Source organism: Wolffia australiana, chromosome 1 (assembly GCF_029677425.1).
Source record: "Wolffia australiana isolate 7733 chromosome 1, ASM2967742v1".
Taxonomy (NCBI): domain Eukaryota; kingdom Viridiplantae; phylum Streptophyta; class Magnoliopsida; order Alismatales; family Araceae; genus Wolffia; species Wolffia australiana.
The window spans coordinates 27,107,634-27,128,409 of record NC_135835.1 but is presented as its reverse complement, the minus strand read 5'-3'; the positions used below and the strand labels follow the sequence as shown (position 1 = coordinate 27,128,409).

Below are 20,776 nucleotides of genomic sequence, written 5' to 3'. Positions count from 1 at the left end.
CAAAGAATCTAGCCTTGTGGATCTAGGTGTTCAGATGAGACCTTTGTTATGAACAATGTACTGAATTTTGAGAAACTGACCTAGTGTTTTATATGGGCCTCAAAGTCCCTAACTGACCCATTTATTATTACAGTGCACGGACACGGACCGGACAGTTTTTTCATCTTTGAACGAGACATAAATTCGTCCGCCAGATGAAGGATGGGATGGTCGGTTTGTTTTGGGTATGTTAAATCATCTGTCTTCAAGCTTGGTAGGACATGCAGGACAACTGTTCTAAACTCGTATGTCGACATACGGGCTCGGGACTCCACGGGTGTGCCCACTTCTCAACTGGGCAGTTCCCGAAGACGACGGTTTTGGATGGGACGGATTTGGGACGAGGTGGGTGGGGACGACCCGAAAACAATGGGAGATGAGAGGGGATGCAAACTGTCCCGAAACGTCCGGCGTACCCCCCTAAATGATAATGCACTACATTAATAACTACTTCCCTCATGAGCTTGGACCATTAAATATCATTTCCTCATTTACACATGTCCCTAATAGTAGTCTCTCATGCAAAGAAAAATTCACATAGAATTAATACCATCAAAATAAACCTCGAATTCGAAGGGTTTATGGGAGCCAACTTTAATACTTGTCTTGCAAAATATTTTATAAATGGGTACAGTAGGAGTATCTGAAATGCTAGATCTGACTTTTATTTTGCAAAAAACCGTAAAGGAAAATGCTGTCTTTGTGTTTTAAATATCATAATTTTTTTCATATCTTGAAAGTTTATGGAGACTCATGAACAGAAAATACAAACTTCATGATTCATATGATGTATGGACTCCTCTGGATAAGAAATTAGCATGAATTGAACTGACTGAAATAAAGGGAATAGATAGCTTTCAGCCGAAGAAAATAGTTTTCAGCAACAAAATATTGGTTTTATGTAGACGACAGATTACGATTCATTATCTTTGCCTTTCTCTGACAATATGTTTCACCAATATATTTTTTCTACAACTAAGATGGCAATTGTTGCAACTTTTGTCTACAAATAATTTTCTGTTCTCATGAATTTCTTTATAAATTGAATATTAAAGAAGCAACAACTGAAATGTTTATGATGACAGTTTTACATAATTACATCAATCTCGCATAATAGCAGCTTACTTGATGAACAAATAAAAATTCAAATGACCAAAATACTTGGTTATAGAGTAGAGAATACCATTCAGAAGCTTCATCAGAATCTTGAGCGGAGACATCGGGCTTGTTCATCTTGATCAGTACTTCCCAGAAAATTTCAAATCATGACCTGAAAATTCCCATGTTAAAATGGTAAAAATCAAGATTTTAATGCCCATTTACTCGAACCTAAGACAAAATTATGCGCACACAAAGCTTCTCCCTTCAGCATCTTACCTGGCAGAGGGAGAGTAATAATGACAATCTTCTTATTCATTCTTATCCTTGAATTGCCGTTATCTTCATCGCCGTCTCCATCTTCATTGAAATCAAGATTTCAAGGCCCAGTTGACCCAATGCTAAAAAAAATATGGGAATATGGTTTATCTCTCTTCAGCATCATACCTGGGTGAGACAGTAATTATGTTAATGTGTCCAATCATCATTATCATCGTATCATTGCCATCGTCATCTTTGTCTAGTCAACTTAAACCAGTCCCTGTGAGCAATAAAATTTAAAAAACATATTACTAAAGTTCTTGACCATCATCCACTTAATCACCAGTTCTTCGAGCAAAACTGCACTCTGTCCATAAAATACCTGTTTTGGATTGCCATCATACACATTTGATCTGCGTCAGCGGAGGAGAATCTGTGAAAATTCATCTGCTTGAAACGTGATATCATGCTTTGGCATCATTATCGGTATCCAAGATCTGATATGACGGCAATAATCTGGTTTCCCTCATTGTCTGACCATCTAGCTGATCGAAGAGAGAGAGATACATCACATGTCCAACGACCCATCCATTCTCTTTGACCCTCCTTTCCAGTCACAGTCAGATAAAAAACCATGGGTTGATGTGGATGTGGCAGGTAAGGAGAGATCATCCTTGGATAAGAGGCAATGTTCATCACTGAAGACAAAAAGAAGTCCCAAGATCAATGGTATGGATTGAATAAAACTCCCAACATCTGATAATTGAATGATCAAACCATAGTAAAAAGAAATGTTTCTACAAAAATCTTGTTCAATGGTAATAACGTCGTGATCCGCCATGGAGAAAAGGTTCTCACGTGCGCTTCAGAGGGATGCGCTCATCGGGAATCAGCAATCAATCAAATTTTGTAATCTGAACGATCGGACAGTCTGCAGGTCCAGTGCACGATCTGGGAGAAGCGATCCATTGAAGATTTTGACCTGATCTTGATCGGTTTAACTTTTTGATCGATCAATTGAAAGACTGATAAGACCGATCGTCCCATTCCACTTCTGGGCCGATTGGACGAACAACCATCAACCAGACCTCTGGAACTGATCGATGGACTGATCGTAATCTGGGTGTTCTGATTGATAGGATCTGAACAATCAGACCGCGATCTGGATCCTCCAATCGAAAAAAAAAATTGATTCGGGCCCAATCCAATCTAATCAGATCGGATCCCTGACCCACTTCTGGGCCGATTGGACGAACAACCATCAACCAGACCTCTGGACCTGATCGATGGACTGATCGCAATCAGGGTGTTCTGATTGATTGGATCTGAACAATCAGACCACGATCAGGATCCTCCGATCGAAAAAAAAATTGATTGGGGCCCAATCCAATCTAATCAGATCTGATCCCTGACCCATTGGACTCATTAAAGGTCGCACCACTAAGGATTTATAAAGCTCACATCATGTGGCAGAATGTACTAACCTTTTCAACATCTCTTGACGGTTCATGATCTAAATCTTCATCTTCAGAATCATCCATTTCCTCACATTCGAACTTCACATCATCAGCCTCTTCCTCTGAGTCACTCAGTTCTTCCTGTTCCATCACTATTTCAGAAGAAACTCGATCTTCGCTCTCTTCTAAGCAGACTCCTGATTCAAACCCGACGGTATTATCCTTCTCTCCTGTGCAGATCAACGCGGCAACACCAGATTCACGGATTATTCCACAATTGGAAGGGCCACCGTTGATTATATCGCCGACCCTCTGCAACATGGGATGAAAATCAGCGGCCGGCACAGTCGAAGGCGAGCAGGCCCCTCCTTGTGTTCCGGCAGCAGCCCGAGGAGCAGTAGACCAGCAGTTCTTGGCACGGTACGTGGCGATTTCAGCATCACCCATTTGAAACAACAAGGGATGCATTTGCACATTGGTTTCGGGATGACTGTCTCCTTCCTTTGGAGCCCGTTCAGAGCCATTCTTTGGTCTGCCGGCAGCCTTGGAAGGATGAACCACATTTGAAAATAGAACTTTTAGTGGGCTTTTATCTGGATGGTAGCTTCTGAAGGCTGATTGGGAGATCACTCTCACGGAAGCGGGAAGGTTCACTGGAGGAAGCTCGGGGGCTAACTTAACAACCTTTGTTCCTCTTCTCTTTCGCTGTCTATATGTGTACTGTACATGGCTGCTCGTAGATGGGAGAGAACTGGGCGTTTGGGAAGAGATGGCCATTTGTTGAGCTACTGACTTTGCGAACTGAAAGTTTTCATTCATTTGCCGGTTCGATTCTTGGTGGGATAGATCATTGTCCGCTAGAAATGCTTCGTGAACGAATGCTTCATCTTCATCATCTGCTTCATCAAGCTGCGGGAATAGAGGATTTGGAACTGTCAGTGAGCTTCTCAATAAGAAAAACACAAACGGGTGTGTGATAGAATCATGCCAGCTTCTATCGGAAGAGAGAGAAGAAGAGAGAAATATATGAAAAACAACACAAAAAACAGCAGTTCGGAATCTTGCAGAACCAGGTTACAAAGAAAGAACATAAGAGCAGAAATCCTGGAATGGAAGGAAGGCAGTCTTTATTTGAGAAAGGGAATCCCACTGCTTTGGAATCTGCCTCTTCACAGGTTACGCAAGAACAGCAAAGAAATCAAAATAAGGTCCATTGATGCTGAATCAAATGTTCAGCATCTGAAAGAACTGAAGCATACAGCTATTAACTCGAATCACAATATCTTTAATTCTTTCAGAACCTATTTCATCTTCCAAGTGTATTGAAAATATGCTTGCGATCATCGGTTCTTTTCTACCAGTTGATGCAAACTCTATGATAAGTGTAAAGTACTCAAACTTCCATATTCTTTGATGCCCTCAAGTAGGAGGGCTGCTCTATTTAATGGAAAAGCACCCTAAAAGAAAACTTCACCAAAATGCTCTTGGGGTATAGGATCATATCAGAGTGATGACCATGCTTGTATAACAATAATGAGTGTCACCTCTTGTTCGGATAGAGTTGCCTTCCACTCTGATGACGAGGCTTTCAGTTTTCTTCTCTTGGCTTCATAAACACGACGCTTTTCATTAATTGACTCATCCTTTCTGTATGATTTCTGAGTTCCGGTGGCAGTCCGCCATTGTCTGGGAAGAAGAGAAGGGTCTCTGTGTGGAACAAACAGCCTCCACACTTTTATCCACTCATGCTTGAAGAGTCTAAGTCCCTGGGAAGATCACAGAAATGATGATATGCAAGTTTTAGATGAAATAAACTAAAGCCAGCTCTGATGTCGAAGGACAAAAAAAACAACCTCAGCAATGAGAACCTTCTCCTCTGCAGTCAGTGGTGACGTTTTCATTCGTCTGACAGCCTGTATCAGTAAAAGGAACATTCAAAAGTGCATTGGCAAAAGTAGATGGATTTATTTCATTTGCTAAAAACAAAAAGAGGAATTTGAAATATCTGTCGATAAATTGCAGAATAGGAAAACGAAGAATGTCCATTTTTGTATAACTTTGAAGTAATTAAGCTAATCATATGATGCTGAAGGGGCCATTTGCAACAGCTTGGACACAATTGTCAGATAATAACGTTGTCTCAATTTTGATAAGCAAGCACTAATAGAAAATGATACAAACACAAACCAAGAACCATAAAATTATTTGCAGGACTCTCGAACTACATGTTTCCTATTTTTTGTTTCTTCAGGGAACACAATACTCCCATTAACCGATTAACTATCGAACAGTCATTGTGGAGTTAGAGGAAAGAGCGCAAAAAAAAAAACATTTTTATTTTTGGATATCCTATATTCCTACATGCTCTTGTTGTAAGAAGGTCATTCATGTAATTTTTCAATCTCTATAAGAGGTTAGGAAACCTCTAACGTAACTCAAAGAAAAATAAGACAGCAGAATAAAACGTATAAAAACACGGAATATCTAAAAAGGTCTCTCGCAGAACCTTTTGTTCTGTTAAAAAATTATTTTGCAGAACGTTATTTCTAACTCCAAACATGGCTGCATCCCCTTCAGATAACATTGAAAAAACCTCCAAACAAGGACCTCTAAGTAGGAGGAATTCATGGGGTGGTGAAGGAATATGTAGGAATGGGGAAGGAAACAACAAGAATCCAAGAGAAATTGATTGACGGATGATATTCCTTTAAGCCACAGAAAATTCATGAGGTTATTTTCCTCTGTCCTCATTCATGAAATACAACAGCCTATGATGCATTTGAATGAGGTTAGCACGTTCAAACTTATGCTATATTTAAAAAAAGGTATTGACCAAAAATTGGATAACAATTTTACCTTGATTGGATTTTCAGGAGCCTTTGAAGAGCTGCGATTTTTCTGCCTCACGAAGATCTGGAAAAAAAGCAGTGAGAGACCCTTTTATCGAAATCATCCAAATACAAAAAATTAACCTAATCATAATCACATTAACCTAATCGCATCCCAAATTATGAAAATTGAAAAGGAAAAAAAGTAACGCCAACAGAATCTTAAGAAAATCACAAATCCCCCCCACAGAGTCCAAAAAATTCATTCATTGGGCAAATAAAACCCAACATAATTTACACAAAGATGAATGGACTATAGACAAGATAGCGTATAGATGCCAATTAAAGAGTGTGAAGATCCAATGAAAATCATGGTAATCATATGAAGCTTGCAGAAATTTCATTTGTCAAAACAACACAACACAACTAAATACAGCGCACATTTCTGACACCGTTAGAGAGAGATATACTTCACATCTGAAGTGGAGACAACCTTCACATCTGAAGTCATTGACAATCAGAAAAAACTGAGAGCAGGAAGATGTGTGTGTGGGAAGTTTGGCGAAGTAAAATCATAGGGATAACACAAATGATACATTTGAAGCTTAGGAAGAATCAGCAGTTACGATCCCTGACCCCATACAGAGTTATTTGGTCATTTTAGCTTTATTACAACTCCATTTAAACGTGTAGTCCTCCCTATGGAGGGTCGTCAAGGACTTAATTGAATATAGGCTCGGAGAAACTGTTAGAGGGAGGTTAGGCGCCTCTCTAGGCCTGTAACCAGATTTAACTCTTTACATCTCTCTATCTTCCTCCTTATCTACCTTCCTACAGTCCTCTGATAGGGGCCGATGCTCAGGTCTGAAGACTACAAAATTAAACTTTAAGGAGCTACGAATAGAAAAGTGCATCCTTACCAGTAGATGCCCTTCTTCCGAACAAATCAACTCCATTCCTCAGATTGATTTCAGATCTGTTTCTTTATCTCCTTGTCGTTTGGCAGAGCCCCATGGAGCATAAAGATCTCCAGGGAAAACTATGATGTTGATAGAAACTATTTCCCAGCTAATTGAATCACTTTCCAAGTTTCCTGAGAACTTTTCAATAGAGGATGAATGAATGTAGGGTGGCAAAGGAAGGGGCCTCTTCCGTAGAAATTGAAGACCAGATGTCTATACTTTTCATTCCATTCCATCTGCCTTCAGTAGGAATATGGATGATTAAGTACGTACACAAACACCTCAATACGATTCAAAATGACAAGCTCTCCTAGTCGTCCAATAAACCTGACAAAAATAATAGCAAATAGCGAAAAATCCAATATCCATTATTCCCATCATCCCAAAGCCCTTAAAACATCACGAATTTAGATTAAAGCAAACATCCCACCAGCCAAAAACGTTGATAGATCATGATGCCGCCACTGGGACACATGCCTTGAAAATAGCAATAAACAACAATTAATATAATGTAACTGAAACTGTTCTTTTGGATTTGGGAGGGGAGCATTTAAAGGACTAGCCTTGGACACATTAACAAACTCGTGACACACATCGTGATGACCCAAACATTTGATGCGAGAACCAAAATATTAAAAATATCTAACCTGGTGCTCTGACTTGCCAGGCAGAAATCGTTGTTGAATTGCTCTCCAGTCATTATTGTATTCCATTATTCCCATCGCTAGCAATCTAGAGATCCACGAAGATAACAAAATTTTTAAACAGTACAAATGAAAACAGATTTTGAGATACAACACGATTCACAGCGGATTAATGTCCAAAATATCTTAACTTTGATTTCATTCTTTGAGGGTTATATGAAGAGAGAGGTTATCAGCTGCACAAATCTATGCTTACAAGAGAAGAAATGCCCAACCCCGAAGAAGTTACTAACTTTATTCTCAGGAATACGCATAGCATTTGAAAGTGTTATTTATTTAGTGGGGTTAAACTGTGATGCCTACCTTGCGAATGAGAGATGATAGTTACGTAAAAACATGCATGAAAAATAAAAGGATTCAAATGGAGGAAAAGGTATACCCACCCATCCTCAGAATCAGTGAAAAGTACTCGATTGGCTACCGGAAAAGGTGGAGGCTTATGAGGAAATAACGATGGATTAAACAGGAAATGGAATGCCTGGGCTAAACTGGCTATGTCTCCAGGAACAAGAGCTGACTGTGTCTTAGTCCTCTCCACAAGTGTTGCTGCAAGAGTCTTCCTTGGCTTAACTGAGGGGCTGTTTGACCCAGCAATGGTATCCACATCATCAATAACTTCAGCCGCACTTGTTTCTTGAGCCACCTCACAGTTTCGTAGAGGAAAAAGAGGTTCCTTCTGCAATTTATTTCCAACATATGTGCTGTCCATTCGTTCCTTTTGATATCGAAGCATAGCTGCATATCATTAAAAAATTAGACACTGGGACAATAAACTAAAACTGAAAATAATGCAGTACTCATGTTCACCTACAAGCTGAAATATCTTCAATATACTTCTTTGTAAGGCCAAGCGACTTGACATCTAGAACAGAAAAAACAGGGTTGTTTACAGGAGGGGCCCAACGAAAATTGGCGCTCTGTGAAGGATCAAAATATGTGGATTGGTAAGCTTTCAGATCCTCAAAGCAATGGACAGGATATGGTATTCTCTGCTGGGTCAATGCTTGTTCACGTTTATCAGTCATTTCAAGAAGCAAGCCTTGAGCTTTGTCAGCGACATACTGACGGGCAGGATCATGAGCAGAGAGAGAGTACACTTGAATAAGTAGCTGAACATGCTCGTTGATCAGACAGTACAACTGTCCGATTTGCTGTGAAGTGAACCCACAACTGGGTTCCACATTTGACAGCCTTTGAGAAAACGACGGCCGCACATGCAATTGAGATGCCAACTCTACGGGCCCATTAGTTAATGGCAAGATGGGCCGTAGTGGAGCACTAACCTGAGCCAAAGGCCTGCTTTTGTTTGTGACAGACGACCTTTGAGTTCTCTTTTGCCTTGTTCCTGCGCTGCGTCCATCTTTTTCATGTTTTCCCCTGTTATCATCAACATCACTGTCTAATGCCTCTTCTATCTCAATTTCAAAATCCGCATCATTGTCCTCATCTTCATCAGCATCTTTCTCATTTCCAGGTGCATTTCCAGTCGACAGTACAGCTGAGAGGAACTTGCGGTACTCTTCTTCGTCATCTACATTTTGAAGGTCCTCATCATCGTCAGATTCTTGAAGAAAAGTCTCCAGTTCTTCGAGGGTATAATCAGCAAGTGAATGCCGAGCCCTGGTACGCATGCAAATGGCATCCTCTTCATCTTTTTTCAATAACTCTTCAGAATCTCTGCAAGTCTCATTTGTTGGTGCAGTTGAAAAAAGACTCTTGTCCTTTGCCTTATTAGCAACGTCAGACTCTTGAATTTGTTCTATATTTACATTATCTGCTGAGCCTTCATCTTCAGAACTTATACTGGACGAAGCCTCAGAAGCCGTATCTGCAATTAAAAAAGGGTTGAAGTCTGCATCCTCGTCTTCTTCATCATAGTCTTCTTCTTCTTCATTTTCCCTGTCTGGCTTCTTAGAGTTCATCTTTCTGTTATGTTGTTTTAATACTTGAGAGGTAAGTTGTGTTTGCTCCTCGTCGTCTGGCATACTGGTGACATGACAAAGGAAACATAAGAGAAGGAGAAACGAAAACAGTAGAATTTTGACCACAATGCTAAGAGAAGTATTTAAAGTTCAAAATTTTATTTTGAAGCCAAATCGTCTGCTTCATATAACAAGATTCCAGGTTGCTCCTGTTTTCCGCTTGGTAGTGTAAAAGCCCAGGATGATTTTTTGAATGGTGAGATGCAAAACCAGTCGAATTTTAACTCAATTTAAAGAGTTGCATTTTAATTCAAAGAACAAAGCTCTGGGAATCCAATTTGTCTTCTTCACATAACAAAATCTTCAGATCACTCTCAGTTTTTGCTCGACATTAAGAAATCCCGGAGAGATTTCTAACGATTTCGAAGATCACAGCTAATGCGTAAACACTAGGTTGAAGATTGTAATCAGAATATTTCCAAATCAATCAAGTGAACGTACAACCGATACTTGGCAACCAATGTAACCAATGCCTACAAGTCTGGCAAGAAAACGACAGAAGGCAGAAATTCATAAATGGTGCAATGGCCAATGCTATTCAAGAATTGATAAAAACAGGAACTTGACTTGAGCTAATATGGGCAAATGGAAATCTCTCCATCTCCCTCCCCCTATCTCTCTCTCTCTCTCTTCCTCTCGCGTCTTACAGCTTAAAAAGCAAACGAACTTGACCTAATAAGGGCAGAGTCAATAACAATCACGAATATTAACAAATAGTGATCCATTATGAGACGAAAATTGATCAAAATTAGCTAAAAAAAAGCATCCCCACCCCTTGTTTCTCCCTCTTTCTCTTGCATCTTATGCCTTAAATGGATTTCAACAACAATCACGAAGATTAACAACGTAATGGTAAATTATGCGGGGAAAATGTTAGTGATAAAATATATTAGTTTAGCTAAAAAAATTATCCCCCTACACTGTCTCTCTCCCTATACCTTGCACCTTGTGCTTTAACTTTCATATGCTCTTAATCTAGCTTACACAGACTCAATGGCAATTACCGCAGATTAACAAAGCAGTGATCAATTATGTGACGGAAGATTTTCTTCACAAAAAACATATGACGAAAATTGATAAAAAATGTAAGTTTCGCTAACAAAAAATCAGAAAGATTAACATAACAGTGGTTCAATTAAGTGACGAAAAAAATAAACAAAAATGTTGATTTAGCTTTAAAATATTATTCCCCTCTACTGTCTCTCCCTCTATCTCTTGCATATTTCACATGCGTTTGACCTTACTTACGCAGACTCAACGGCAAATCACGAAGAGTAAAAAGGCAGTGATCAATTACGCCACAAAAATCAATCAGAAAAGTTAGCTTAGGTAAAATAAAATTATCCAGCTCCCCTGCCTCTTCCCCAATCCATTGCATCTTACGCCATAAATATCAAATGCGTTCGAATTAACATAAGCAGACTCAACCGCAAATCACGAAGAGTAACAAAGCAGTGATGAATTACGCGACAAAAATCAATCAAAAAATGTTAGCTTAGGTAAAAAAAATATCCAGCTCCCCTTCCTTTACCCAATATATTGCATCTTACGCCATAAATTTCAAATGCGCTTGAACTAACATAAGCAGACTCAACCGCAAATCACAGAGAACAACAAAGCGGCGGCCAATTGTACAACGAAAAACGATCAAAAAATTTTAGTTCAGAGAAAATAAATCATCCACTTCCGCCGTCTCTCCCGCAATCTCGTACTTCTAACGCATAAATTTCAAATGCGCTTGAACTAATGAGCAGACTCAACCGCAAATCACAAAGAACAACAAAGCAGCGGTCAATTATACAACGAAATGCGATCAAAAAAATTTAGTTCAGAGAAAATAAATTATCCACTTCCCCCGCCTCTCCGGCAATCTCTTACATCTAACGCATAAATTTCAAATGCGCTTGACGTAACATGAGCAGACTCAACCTCAAATCACGAAGAGCAACAAAGCAGCGGTCAATTATACGACGAAAATTGATCGAAAAATTTTAGTTCAGAGAAAACAAATTATCCACCTCCACCGCCTCTCCCTCAATCTCTTACATCTAACGCATAAATTTCAAATGCGCTTGAACTAACATGAGCAGACTCAATCGCATATCACGAAGAGCAACAAAGCGGCGTTCAATTGTACGACGAAAATCGATCAAAAAAAATTTAGTTCAGAGAAAACAAATTATCCACGTCCCCTGCAACTTAAGCCTTAAAATTTTCACACGCGCCTGGCCTATCGTGCGCAGACTCAACGACAAATCACGAAGAGTAACAAAGCAGAAGAGAGTTCAAAAGAAGAGAAGTCGTTAAGAGTAGACCTCCGAACAGGGATCCAAAGCCGTCGGGAGCGATTCTGACGCTAATTTCGGCCGGAAGAGACTCTCCAGAGTCGGATCAGACAGGCTGACGATCTCTACGACGGCTCCGCGGTCATCGGAGAAATTGCTAGAGAGAAACAGAAACAGATTGAATTTCACTGCCAGAGGACTATTTATAGTGCGAGACATAGAGAGAGAGAGAAAGAGACAGATGGCGGAAGAGAGAGAAAGAGAGAGTTCGATCCGATCGATCGAAATAACAGATTCGATCCGATCTGGTAGATCCATTTGATCGATCGGCCTATAAGCCTAAATAGTCATACAATAATAATCTAGAGTTATGTTAAATCAACCATTCACTACCAGAGGGATATTTATAGTGCGAGACATAGCGAGAGATGGCAAAAGAGAATTCGATCCGATCAATGGTAATAATAAATTTGATCCAATCTGGTCAATCAAAATAACAAATTCGATCCAATATGGTAATCCAAATTGATTGATTGGTCTATGATCCTATATAGTCACACAGTGTTAATCTAGAGTTAGATTAGATCAACCATTCACTGCCACACGGGGTATTTATAGTGAGAGACATCAAGAGAGAAAAAGAGAGATGACGGAAGAGAGAGAGAGAGAGAGAGAGAGTTCGATCCAATCGATCAAAATAACAAATTTGATCCAATCTGCTCGATCGAAATAAAAAAATTCGATCCAATCTGGTCGAGCGACTTGATTGATCGTCCTATAAGCCTATATAGTCACACAATTATAATCTAGAGTTATATTAGATCAACCATTCATAGTGGGAGACATAGAGAGAGAGAAAGAGAGAGATGTGAAAGAGAGAGAAAGAGAGAGTTCGATCTGACAGATCAAAAGAAGAAATTCGATCCGATCTAGTCAATCGAATTGATGGATCAGCCTATGAGCCTATACAGTTACACAATGTTTTTTTTATAGGCAAAACACGATGTTGGGTACGACCAATGTAAGGGTTGTGCTCATAGATCGATCCAGTCTTGCCCTAGATGCCACCCCAAGGGGTTTTATATATGTAAGGTTGAATGTTTAGAAGAGTTTATAGGTGTGGAGCGAGCGTAAATATCCCAATTACAAACAGATCCCACTCGCCCAAGCCCATGACACAAAAGAAAAAGATACAATAGTGATACTACTACATGTCACAATGGAGACCTCACGCACCAGCATCTTGTTATTGTCCCACCGAGTCGTCAATGCGTGGAGCAGGTGTTGTGTTTTCGCTCATCAGGTATCATCTTAGAGCTTTGTGAAGGGTACAATGTCTAGGGTGGACATCATGCACTCCCTCCTCTAGCATTCTATGCGATATGCCACAAGTGGGAGCCGTCGGGTGCAAGAGTCCAGTATTTGCCGAGAGCTGGCAGACCGAGTCTCTCTAGAGATGGTTGCCTTGGGCCTCCAAGGGGAAATCCTGCCAATTAGTATAGAAGGAATGGCTGCAAGAGCGTACCACATAGTTGGGAAGGGCATCTGCCATTTGATTCAGCTCTCGCAACTAGTGGTGAATGCTGGTGAGGCACGAGCGACACTACGTGATGTCTCGCCATACACCCTAGAGATGCCACTAGGAGCGCGAGCCTACACGGAGCATATCGACTATGAACTGTGAGTCTGATTCTATGATGATACAGTGAAGGTTTCACTCCTCATAGAGGATCCCCATAGCCTCGTTTGATGTATCAGTCTGAACTCCATAGAAATATGAGAAACCAAAAATGATACTCACTATGTGGTCTCAATGGAGAAAACCTCCATCAGTTAGGCCTAGGTTCCCTATAGTTACACAATGTTAATCTGGAGTTAAATTAGATCAATTATTCGCTGCCAGAGGAGTATTTATAGTGCGAGACATAGAGAGAGAAAAAGAGAGCGTTGGAAGAAGAGAGATAAAAAGAGAGAGTTTAATCCAATCGATCGAAACAACAAATTTGATCCAATCTGGTCGATTGAAATAGCAAATTCGATCCGATCAAGCGAATTGATCGATCAGCCTCTAAGCATATATAGCCACACAATGTTGATCTAGAGTTATATGAGATCAACCATTTACTCCTCTGATAGCAAAAGAGAGAGAAAGAGAGAGTTCTATCCGATGAATCTAAATAACAAATTCGATCCGATATGGTCAATCTTATTTATTGACTGTCCTATAAGCCTATATAGTCACACAATCTAGAGTTAGATTAGATCAACCACACAATCTTAACCGAATACTTTTATCATATTTGATTAAATTTGAGCTGATCTGATCAGCATACTTTTAAATTTCATGTAATGCTTAATAATTAAGAATAAATGAGATGTAATAGAATATGGAAGGAGATCTGTGTGAAAGGGCAGAGTAAAGTAACCCCAATTCAATATTTTAATAGGCTCAATTTAAAGAATGAATTTGGTAAACTGACTCACAATCATATACATATAGATATATATATCTATATATATATATATCCAAGTCCAAGTGGGTAGTCAAAAGGCCCAACTCTGAAGACTTTTCACTACCTGACAAGGAGAGAGACCGCTTTAAAAAAAGGGGGACAAGAAAAAAGAATGATTCGTGAGGGACAAGAGACATTCTGGCGGCGAATGAGATAAACTATAATACATTTCATCCTCCCTCTTCTCTATATAAATACATGTAATCTTTAATCTCTAAGCAAGTATTCTTGTTCTTAACTTACTCACCTTGTATCGCATTTAAGAGATGCTAGAATTTGGTTTGTGGAAGTGATTTCATTATTATGTGTGCAGGATTGTGATGAGCTCTAATATTCTCGAAGGAAATATCTCAACTTGCAAAAGCATCACAAACCAAATGATAATGAGTCCAAATATGCTTTGTCTGCCCTTCAAATATCTGATCCTTTTCCAAAAATAGGACCATCAACTTTCAAAAAATATATTTAAAGCTTAATTTTCCTGGTATAATCAAAGTTCTTGCATTAGTCATACAATCAAAGTTCTCAAAACCACCAACCTGTGCGTTATTTCTTCCTAACTAAAAACATACATCAGATATCACATGAAGAAAACTGAAATATCCCATGAATAAATCTGAAAATACATTGTATTTATTGCCAACATGTCTTTGTAAGGCTTGATAAGTACCTTCTCCCCATTTTGATTTAATGTGATGGATCAGGATGAGTGAAAATCATCACATGCACCAATGAGCCTATGTCATTCGTATGACTTTGAACATATATCAACTCTCAGATATAATTCTACGAGATAAAGTGATAGTATGTATTGATATAATGTATTTACATGCTAGTTATCACCATTCCATTCTTAATTAGTCACTGAAATTTAAGTATTTTATTATTAAGCCCAAAATTGTACATTTTATATTCATTTGTGCATAAACATGTTGTTACTTATTTTGGACTACTTTTATATAATTAAATGGAAAATAGTATACATGAATATTAGGCCCAAAATTATTTTGGGATTTTTCCAACCTAGTATGAAGTTTTATCGTTGAACGTTTACATAATTTTTTATTTTTTGTATAAATAAGATATTTATCAAAGTCAAGAGATATGTAATTTTTATGAACAATTGATCAAACTAATGACATTTATCTTACTCTTCAACTGGTGAATGCATATGAAGGACACAACCTCACGCAAGGAGCTTGGACTTATTTTAAGATTTGATCTTTTTATTTTCGCTTGGAGTGAGTCTCAAAAGGAGTCAAAAAGGGCACATATTGACTGTGGATCATGGATAGGGTGAGCAGGTTGCAAGAATGGTTTTGATCCAATGGGAAAGGAACAAACTGGCCACAAGATCAGGCTAGGCCAAAGCTAGATCAGCCAATTTGAGATAATCTGAACTGAATCAACCTTTATTTCAAGAACCAGGAGAGGGTGTATCCAGTATGTGGTATGTGGGGATCAAATCAGGAATGATGTGCTTACTAAAGGACACTTGTGTTTCAGATCATACAATTATCATCGGATGAGTATATATTTTTACTAATTTTAGAACACACAACCCCTTTTGCAACTTTCCCTGTGATAAAGTTTCCATTTTTTGGACCTTGTGAAACATCTATGTTGAATGAAATTTCACATGAATTGATGATCTGAGGGGGGGGAGAAAACTGAGCTTGAATCAAGGTATTTTGTCATAGAATGTTATTAATCCTGATTTAGTCCATCAAAAAGAAAAAAAAAGTTATGTTCAGCAAGGAGACATATTTAGCGATTGTTGAGATCTAAGATGAGATGCACACACTGGAGAAAATATGAATCGAATGAACCTTTCAAATTAACATAAAGAAAATTTGATGATTTAAAAACATTGCAAAAATTATAATCCACTCGTATTAAGTTCCTCAAAAAAGTCATCTATATCCTCAGAAATTCTTGTCTCTAATCATATCCACATGTTGGTTAATACACCTATACGAATTTAGTAAGGCCAAGTAGAGGTGTCTAATATTAAACTTGTATGGGTGTCCCTCCCTTAAGATTTTGGGTCCCATTATAAATAACATATTTTTTAATAAAAACTCTTACACTTTGTAAATCCTCTGAGCTCCATTTTACCTTAGGCATAATCCTCTAGGTCCATGTACTAGTCTAGGAAATGACTTGATTATCTCAATTAATCTTTATAAACTAACCTAATTAATTATCTAACAAAAAAATTAATTAATCATGGCTTAGTGTAACTTAGTTGATAGGTTGATTAACCAACATGTGTGGTTCTTGCAACGTCACATGTTCCCCAAGGGTCAAGGGATTTAATTCCTCATCCGTGCACACTCCTAAATTGACTTAGAACATGATCAATTATTAATGCCAAATATATCATCCCAGTTTGAACTGATGCATTGAAAAAAACATCAGAAAATTCATTCACGATTGAATTATATGAATTAGAGGCGATGAGCAATGATGAGGGAATTATAATAAGATCATATTATAATGATGAGGGAATTTTTTTCTTTTTTTGAACCCCATCCCTCAAAATGTCATGTGATGACTCTCGTTGTAGGCGTCCAGTCTAGTACTGGGCCTCTGCATCCATGATATCTTATGAGAGTTTTACCCCTTGATCTGCTCCTTTATCTTGGAGCAGTTTCTTTTCTCACCCCATAGGGATTTATTCTGTCCCATTCTTTTCCAGGTTGGTTTGGTGTTGATTTTAAACCCTTGAACTCATTGTGACCAGTTTTGTCATTCTTAACTTCTCAGCTTGCAACATATTGTCCACCTGGTTTCTCCATGATACTCCCCATATACCCTTAGCCAAACCAACCATTTGATTGTATATATTCAAATGTTTTCTGAATTGAACTACTCTACTCCAAAGTCAGAGAGCCGTGAAAAATATGGTCGAACTTGCCAAGAGATTCATATGAAATGCCAAGAGATTAATTTCTAAAAGCTAGGCACTTACACATCTTGCGATGACTCATTTTAACAGCCAAGTGATAGATGATACATCCAGAGACATGGTTTTATAGTTGATCATACCCTAAGTCATTTTGGAAGTGTCACACATAGGAGGGATTATATTATAGTAATTGACGACAAACGTGTTCTACAAAATAGATGATGAAATTGTGTGTGCCTTCTAGAGAACATAGTGCAGCTTGACACTTCGTATGTTAGTACCTCATCCTTTCAATTGGGTTAAATAAATTTATGATTAATTAATCTCTAAGTTGGATAAACTTACTAAATTAAGTTAATCATTAAATAGTTATTCATATTGTTTTGTGGTTACCTAGACTGATACCTGCTCCTAGAGGGTCATTGGAATAAATTTCTTGATTTAGATGATATATTTAATATATAAGGTTTTCATGAAAATATCATCTTAACTATAATGGGATGTTAAAACATTTCATAGAAACCCATGAGAGTTCAGATTCATGTCAATAACAATTTTTTATACTACCATATTTTAAGAATCGATTCACACAAAGGATGTATATAATCAGTAAGTTTTTTCTGATAACATTTTTAATTTTCCATTTATATTTTTAGATATTTTCGAATAACAAAATTCATTATAAGAGAAGAAAATTAGTATGAAAATAAATTTATAAATTTTAAAGACCAACAAACCCAAGCCAGCATGGGTACACTTCAAACCCAGGCCAGCATGGTTATGCTGATTAAAGACCAACAAACTCATCCGAAACTGATTCGACCACCTTTTACAAGTTTACTCAGTCAAATCAAGTTAACTCAGTTGAAAATTGGTATCCATAGTGTGTGGCAGCCCTGTGTGCCAGCATTCATTAGAATAAAACACTTAGCTTTTGATACAATAGGGATACTTTTATAACGGTTATTTTTTCCAAAACTCCTGATGTTGGCTATTTAATATGACTTAAACCTGAAAAATCTATTATAACACCAGTACTCCGGACGGAAAAACCATAACCATACAGATAAAGTAGTTCATTAATAAGGGAATGAAGATAAAGAAAAAACCATAGAGGTTTTTTTAAAAAAAAATTATTGCGAAGGGCCATAACTAAACGCACCTGAAAATGTGATACTCTCATAGGGAGCCCTCCCCTTCTGGTAGGACTAGATTAGCAAAAATATCCACTCAGATTAATAGTGGTGCTTATTGAGGAGAAGATGATGAGATGTAACATATTGAGATCCATGTAGATACCTCTAGAGGCCACACATTTATGTTGCTTGACACGAATCACTCAAGGAACAAAATGATTGTGGATTTTTTCTACACAAGGTGATTTGATGATCATGTGTTTTTTTTTGTTTTTAAGGTGTGATGGTATTTTTTTATTCCTCTATGTGAATTAGATACATATTTCTAAGCATTTTCCAGAGCCCGATATATCCCTTGGCTTCACATAAGTAACAGACATGATACTAATGAATATGATTTGTTGTAATCAAATTCTAAATGAAATATTAAATGTATGATTGCTTTGGATTCCCTATAATTCCATCTCTTAATATCTTAAATTATTTTATTTTAAATACATTAAAAAATGATATATTGGTTTTGTTGAGAGATATAGTGATTCCTCATGATCTCTATGCATCTCATACCAAGTATCTCCAAACTTCCACCAAAGTCTTTCATCTCAAACTCTGAAGTGAAATTTTCCCTTAAAAATTATAATTTCATCAACATAGATCAATAAATAGACAAGTGAGCACCACGATTTCTTGGCATAGACATAACTATCTTACTGGCTTCGAGCGAAGTTTAGAGTACTCATGATAGAGTCATAAATCGTATACCGATGATGACTGAACTAAATGCCCATAAACAGACCTCTTAAGCAAAAAAATAAGACATTTTTATGCTCAATGTAAAGATTCTCATTTATCTCTCAATGTGAAAATTTTATCTTCACTTTGAGCTTTCTAGCTCATAGTCCCCATGCTAATCATCCCAATGATTTTTATATGCCAGTTGTGCTTTTTACTGGGGAGAAGAAAGTTTCAAAATCCACCATCGGGATCTGATTAAAACCCTTTGCCACTAGTATTTCTTTAAAGGGAGAGTCTTGAACACAATTCATCCCTTCTTTCACTTGAATAATTATTTCTAGAGAATGGACTTATTATCTGCTTGAAGTTTCACCAAGTCTATTTTATGTTTCTTGTTGAGGGACTTCATTTTTTTTTATTGCTAAGATTCACAAGGTAAAATCATGAGAGTTTAATTCCTCCATGTTTTTATGCATCTAAATATCAATCAACATAGTGAAATAATGAGAGACCATATCAATATATAGTGGCAAACTTTTGGCATTGATGTAGAGGCAGATTGTGCATGACATCCAATATGAGAAAGGACACCAAAAATAGTGTCTCTAGTGGCAATGGCAAGTAGACAGCCCACAAATGTGCTCAATCTTCCATATGGTGCTGGGTAAATGATTATGTCAGAAATGATAGCGTCCATGAGTAACAGTTACGGCATTGTGAAAAAATGTGTGTGATGGATGGCCATTGTGAGTGATCATTTCATGAGATGAGCATCAATAGGTATGATGGTACGAGTGGCCATTATGCATGACCATTGTGCAAGGCCATTTTTTGATAGAAATATATGTGGCTGGCAAGCCAATCACACATTCCACATCTTGTTCCATATTCATTAATAGAAACATATTCATTACAGTGCACGTGTGATGCTTATAATGAAGTCCATGAATACATGATCGGACTTAGTGAATTATGATGAGATCGTAGTATGGAGATCACTAGTCTTTATGTGTTCTAAATATTCTTATTTGAAGGATACGCGAGAAGGACATCGAAGTATCTAGATAGAATAATAATATCTAGCCTCACTCATATGATAAGTATGGCCGTTCCCCTAGCCATTAGTGTGGAGACACTAAGGATAGATAGTGGGTGCTCTTTAGTGGAAAGAGTTCATTGAATTGATCCATATGAATCCCTGAATGGTGTTATACCAAACTGTCAATCAGGTTGATTCACATCACGATTGTGTAAGCGATCCTTAGACTTGAGACACCAAAGACGTCTTGTGGATGAAAAATTGTACTTTGACTATGACCTACGCATCCCTAATCATGGGATTCTAAATAGTCCTAGTTCGGGTACATCAACAAGTTCACAAAGACGATTGAGTTCGACAAGATGTGATCGTCCACCCTCGGTATAAGAGGTGACAGCTCAAGGAAGACGATGGGATGAAGTCATTGGTCATGGCAGAGAAATATCGAAGAAGAGTTCTCCGATGATTTCCAAACGCATCAGTACTAACTTAGATGACCGATTAGGGTTTAATAATTGACCATACACTAAGTCGTCCAAGGAGCATCAAGTAGATGAGGGATTATATATACACGGTAACCGATGACAAACAGGTTCCATGAGTGAATCAATACACACTCCTTTGTATCTTATAGAGCACAAGGTGTAGCTTGGCACCCCACGTGTTGGAGACTCAACCTATCAATTGGGTTAAATCGATCCGACATTAATTAATCTATATGATGATATAGTTAATTAATTTGGAAGGCCAATGAGGGTTATTGGGGCACTAGAGTCGTTAACTAGACTGATACATGGGCCTAGAGGGTCACATGCATATGGTCTTT

General features: G+C 38.0%; 1 protein-coding gene across 1 annotated transcript; it reads right to left on the bottom strand.

Annotated features, from left to right (window-relative positions):
• Positions 1 to 1,095: 1,095 nt before the first annotated feature.
• On the bottom strand, positions 1,096 to 11,785 carry DUO3 (Homeodomain-like superfamily protein). The gene is made up of 12 exons (XM_078587609.1): positions 11,647 to 11,785; positions 8,161 to 9,335; positions 7,733 to 8,084; positions 7,293 to 7,377; positions 5,712 to 5,768; positions 4,709 to 4,768; positions 4,400 to 4,621; positions 2,883 to 3,764; positions 1,781 to 2,096; positions 1,585 to 1,678; positions 1,417 to 1,497; positions 1,096 to 1,309 (listed from the first exon to the last, which is right to left on the bottom strand). Exons 2-9 carry the CDS (start codon positions 9,332 to 9,334, stop codon positions 2,094 to 2,096), a joined length of 2,835 nt encoding a protein of 944 aa, XP_078443735.1. The 5' UTR covers position 9,335; positions 11,647 to 11,785; the 3' UTR covers positions 1,096 to 1,309; positions 1,417 to 1,497; positions 1,585 to 1,678; positions 1,781 to 2,093.
• Positions 11,786 to 20,776: the final 8,991 nt, after the last annotated feature.

Coding starts and splice junctions, on each gene's coding strand:
- DUO3 (XM_078587609.1), bottom strand. CDS start 9,334: ATGCCAGACGACGAGGAGCAAACACAACTTACCTCTCAAGTATTAAAA. Junction 7,378..7,732: donor TTCACTGATTCTGAGGATGG/GTGGGTATACCT, acceptor GTGGATCTCTAG/ATTGCTAGCGATGGGAATAA. Junction 3,765..4,399: donor CAACTCTATCCGAACAAGAG/GTGACACTCATT, acceptor CTATTCCCGCAG/CTTGATGAAGCAGATGATGA.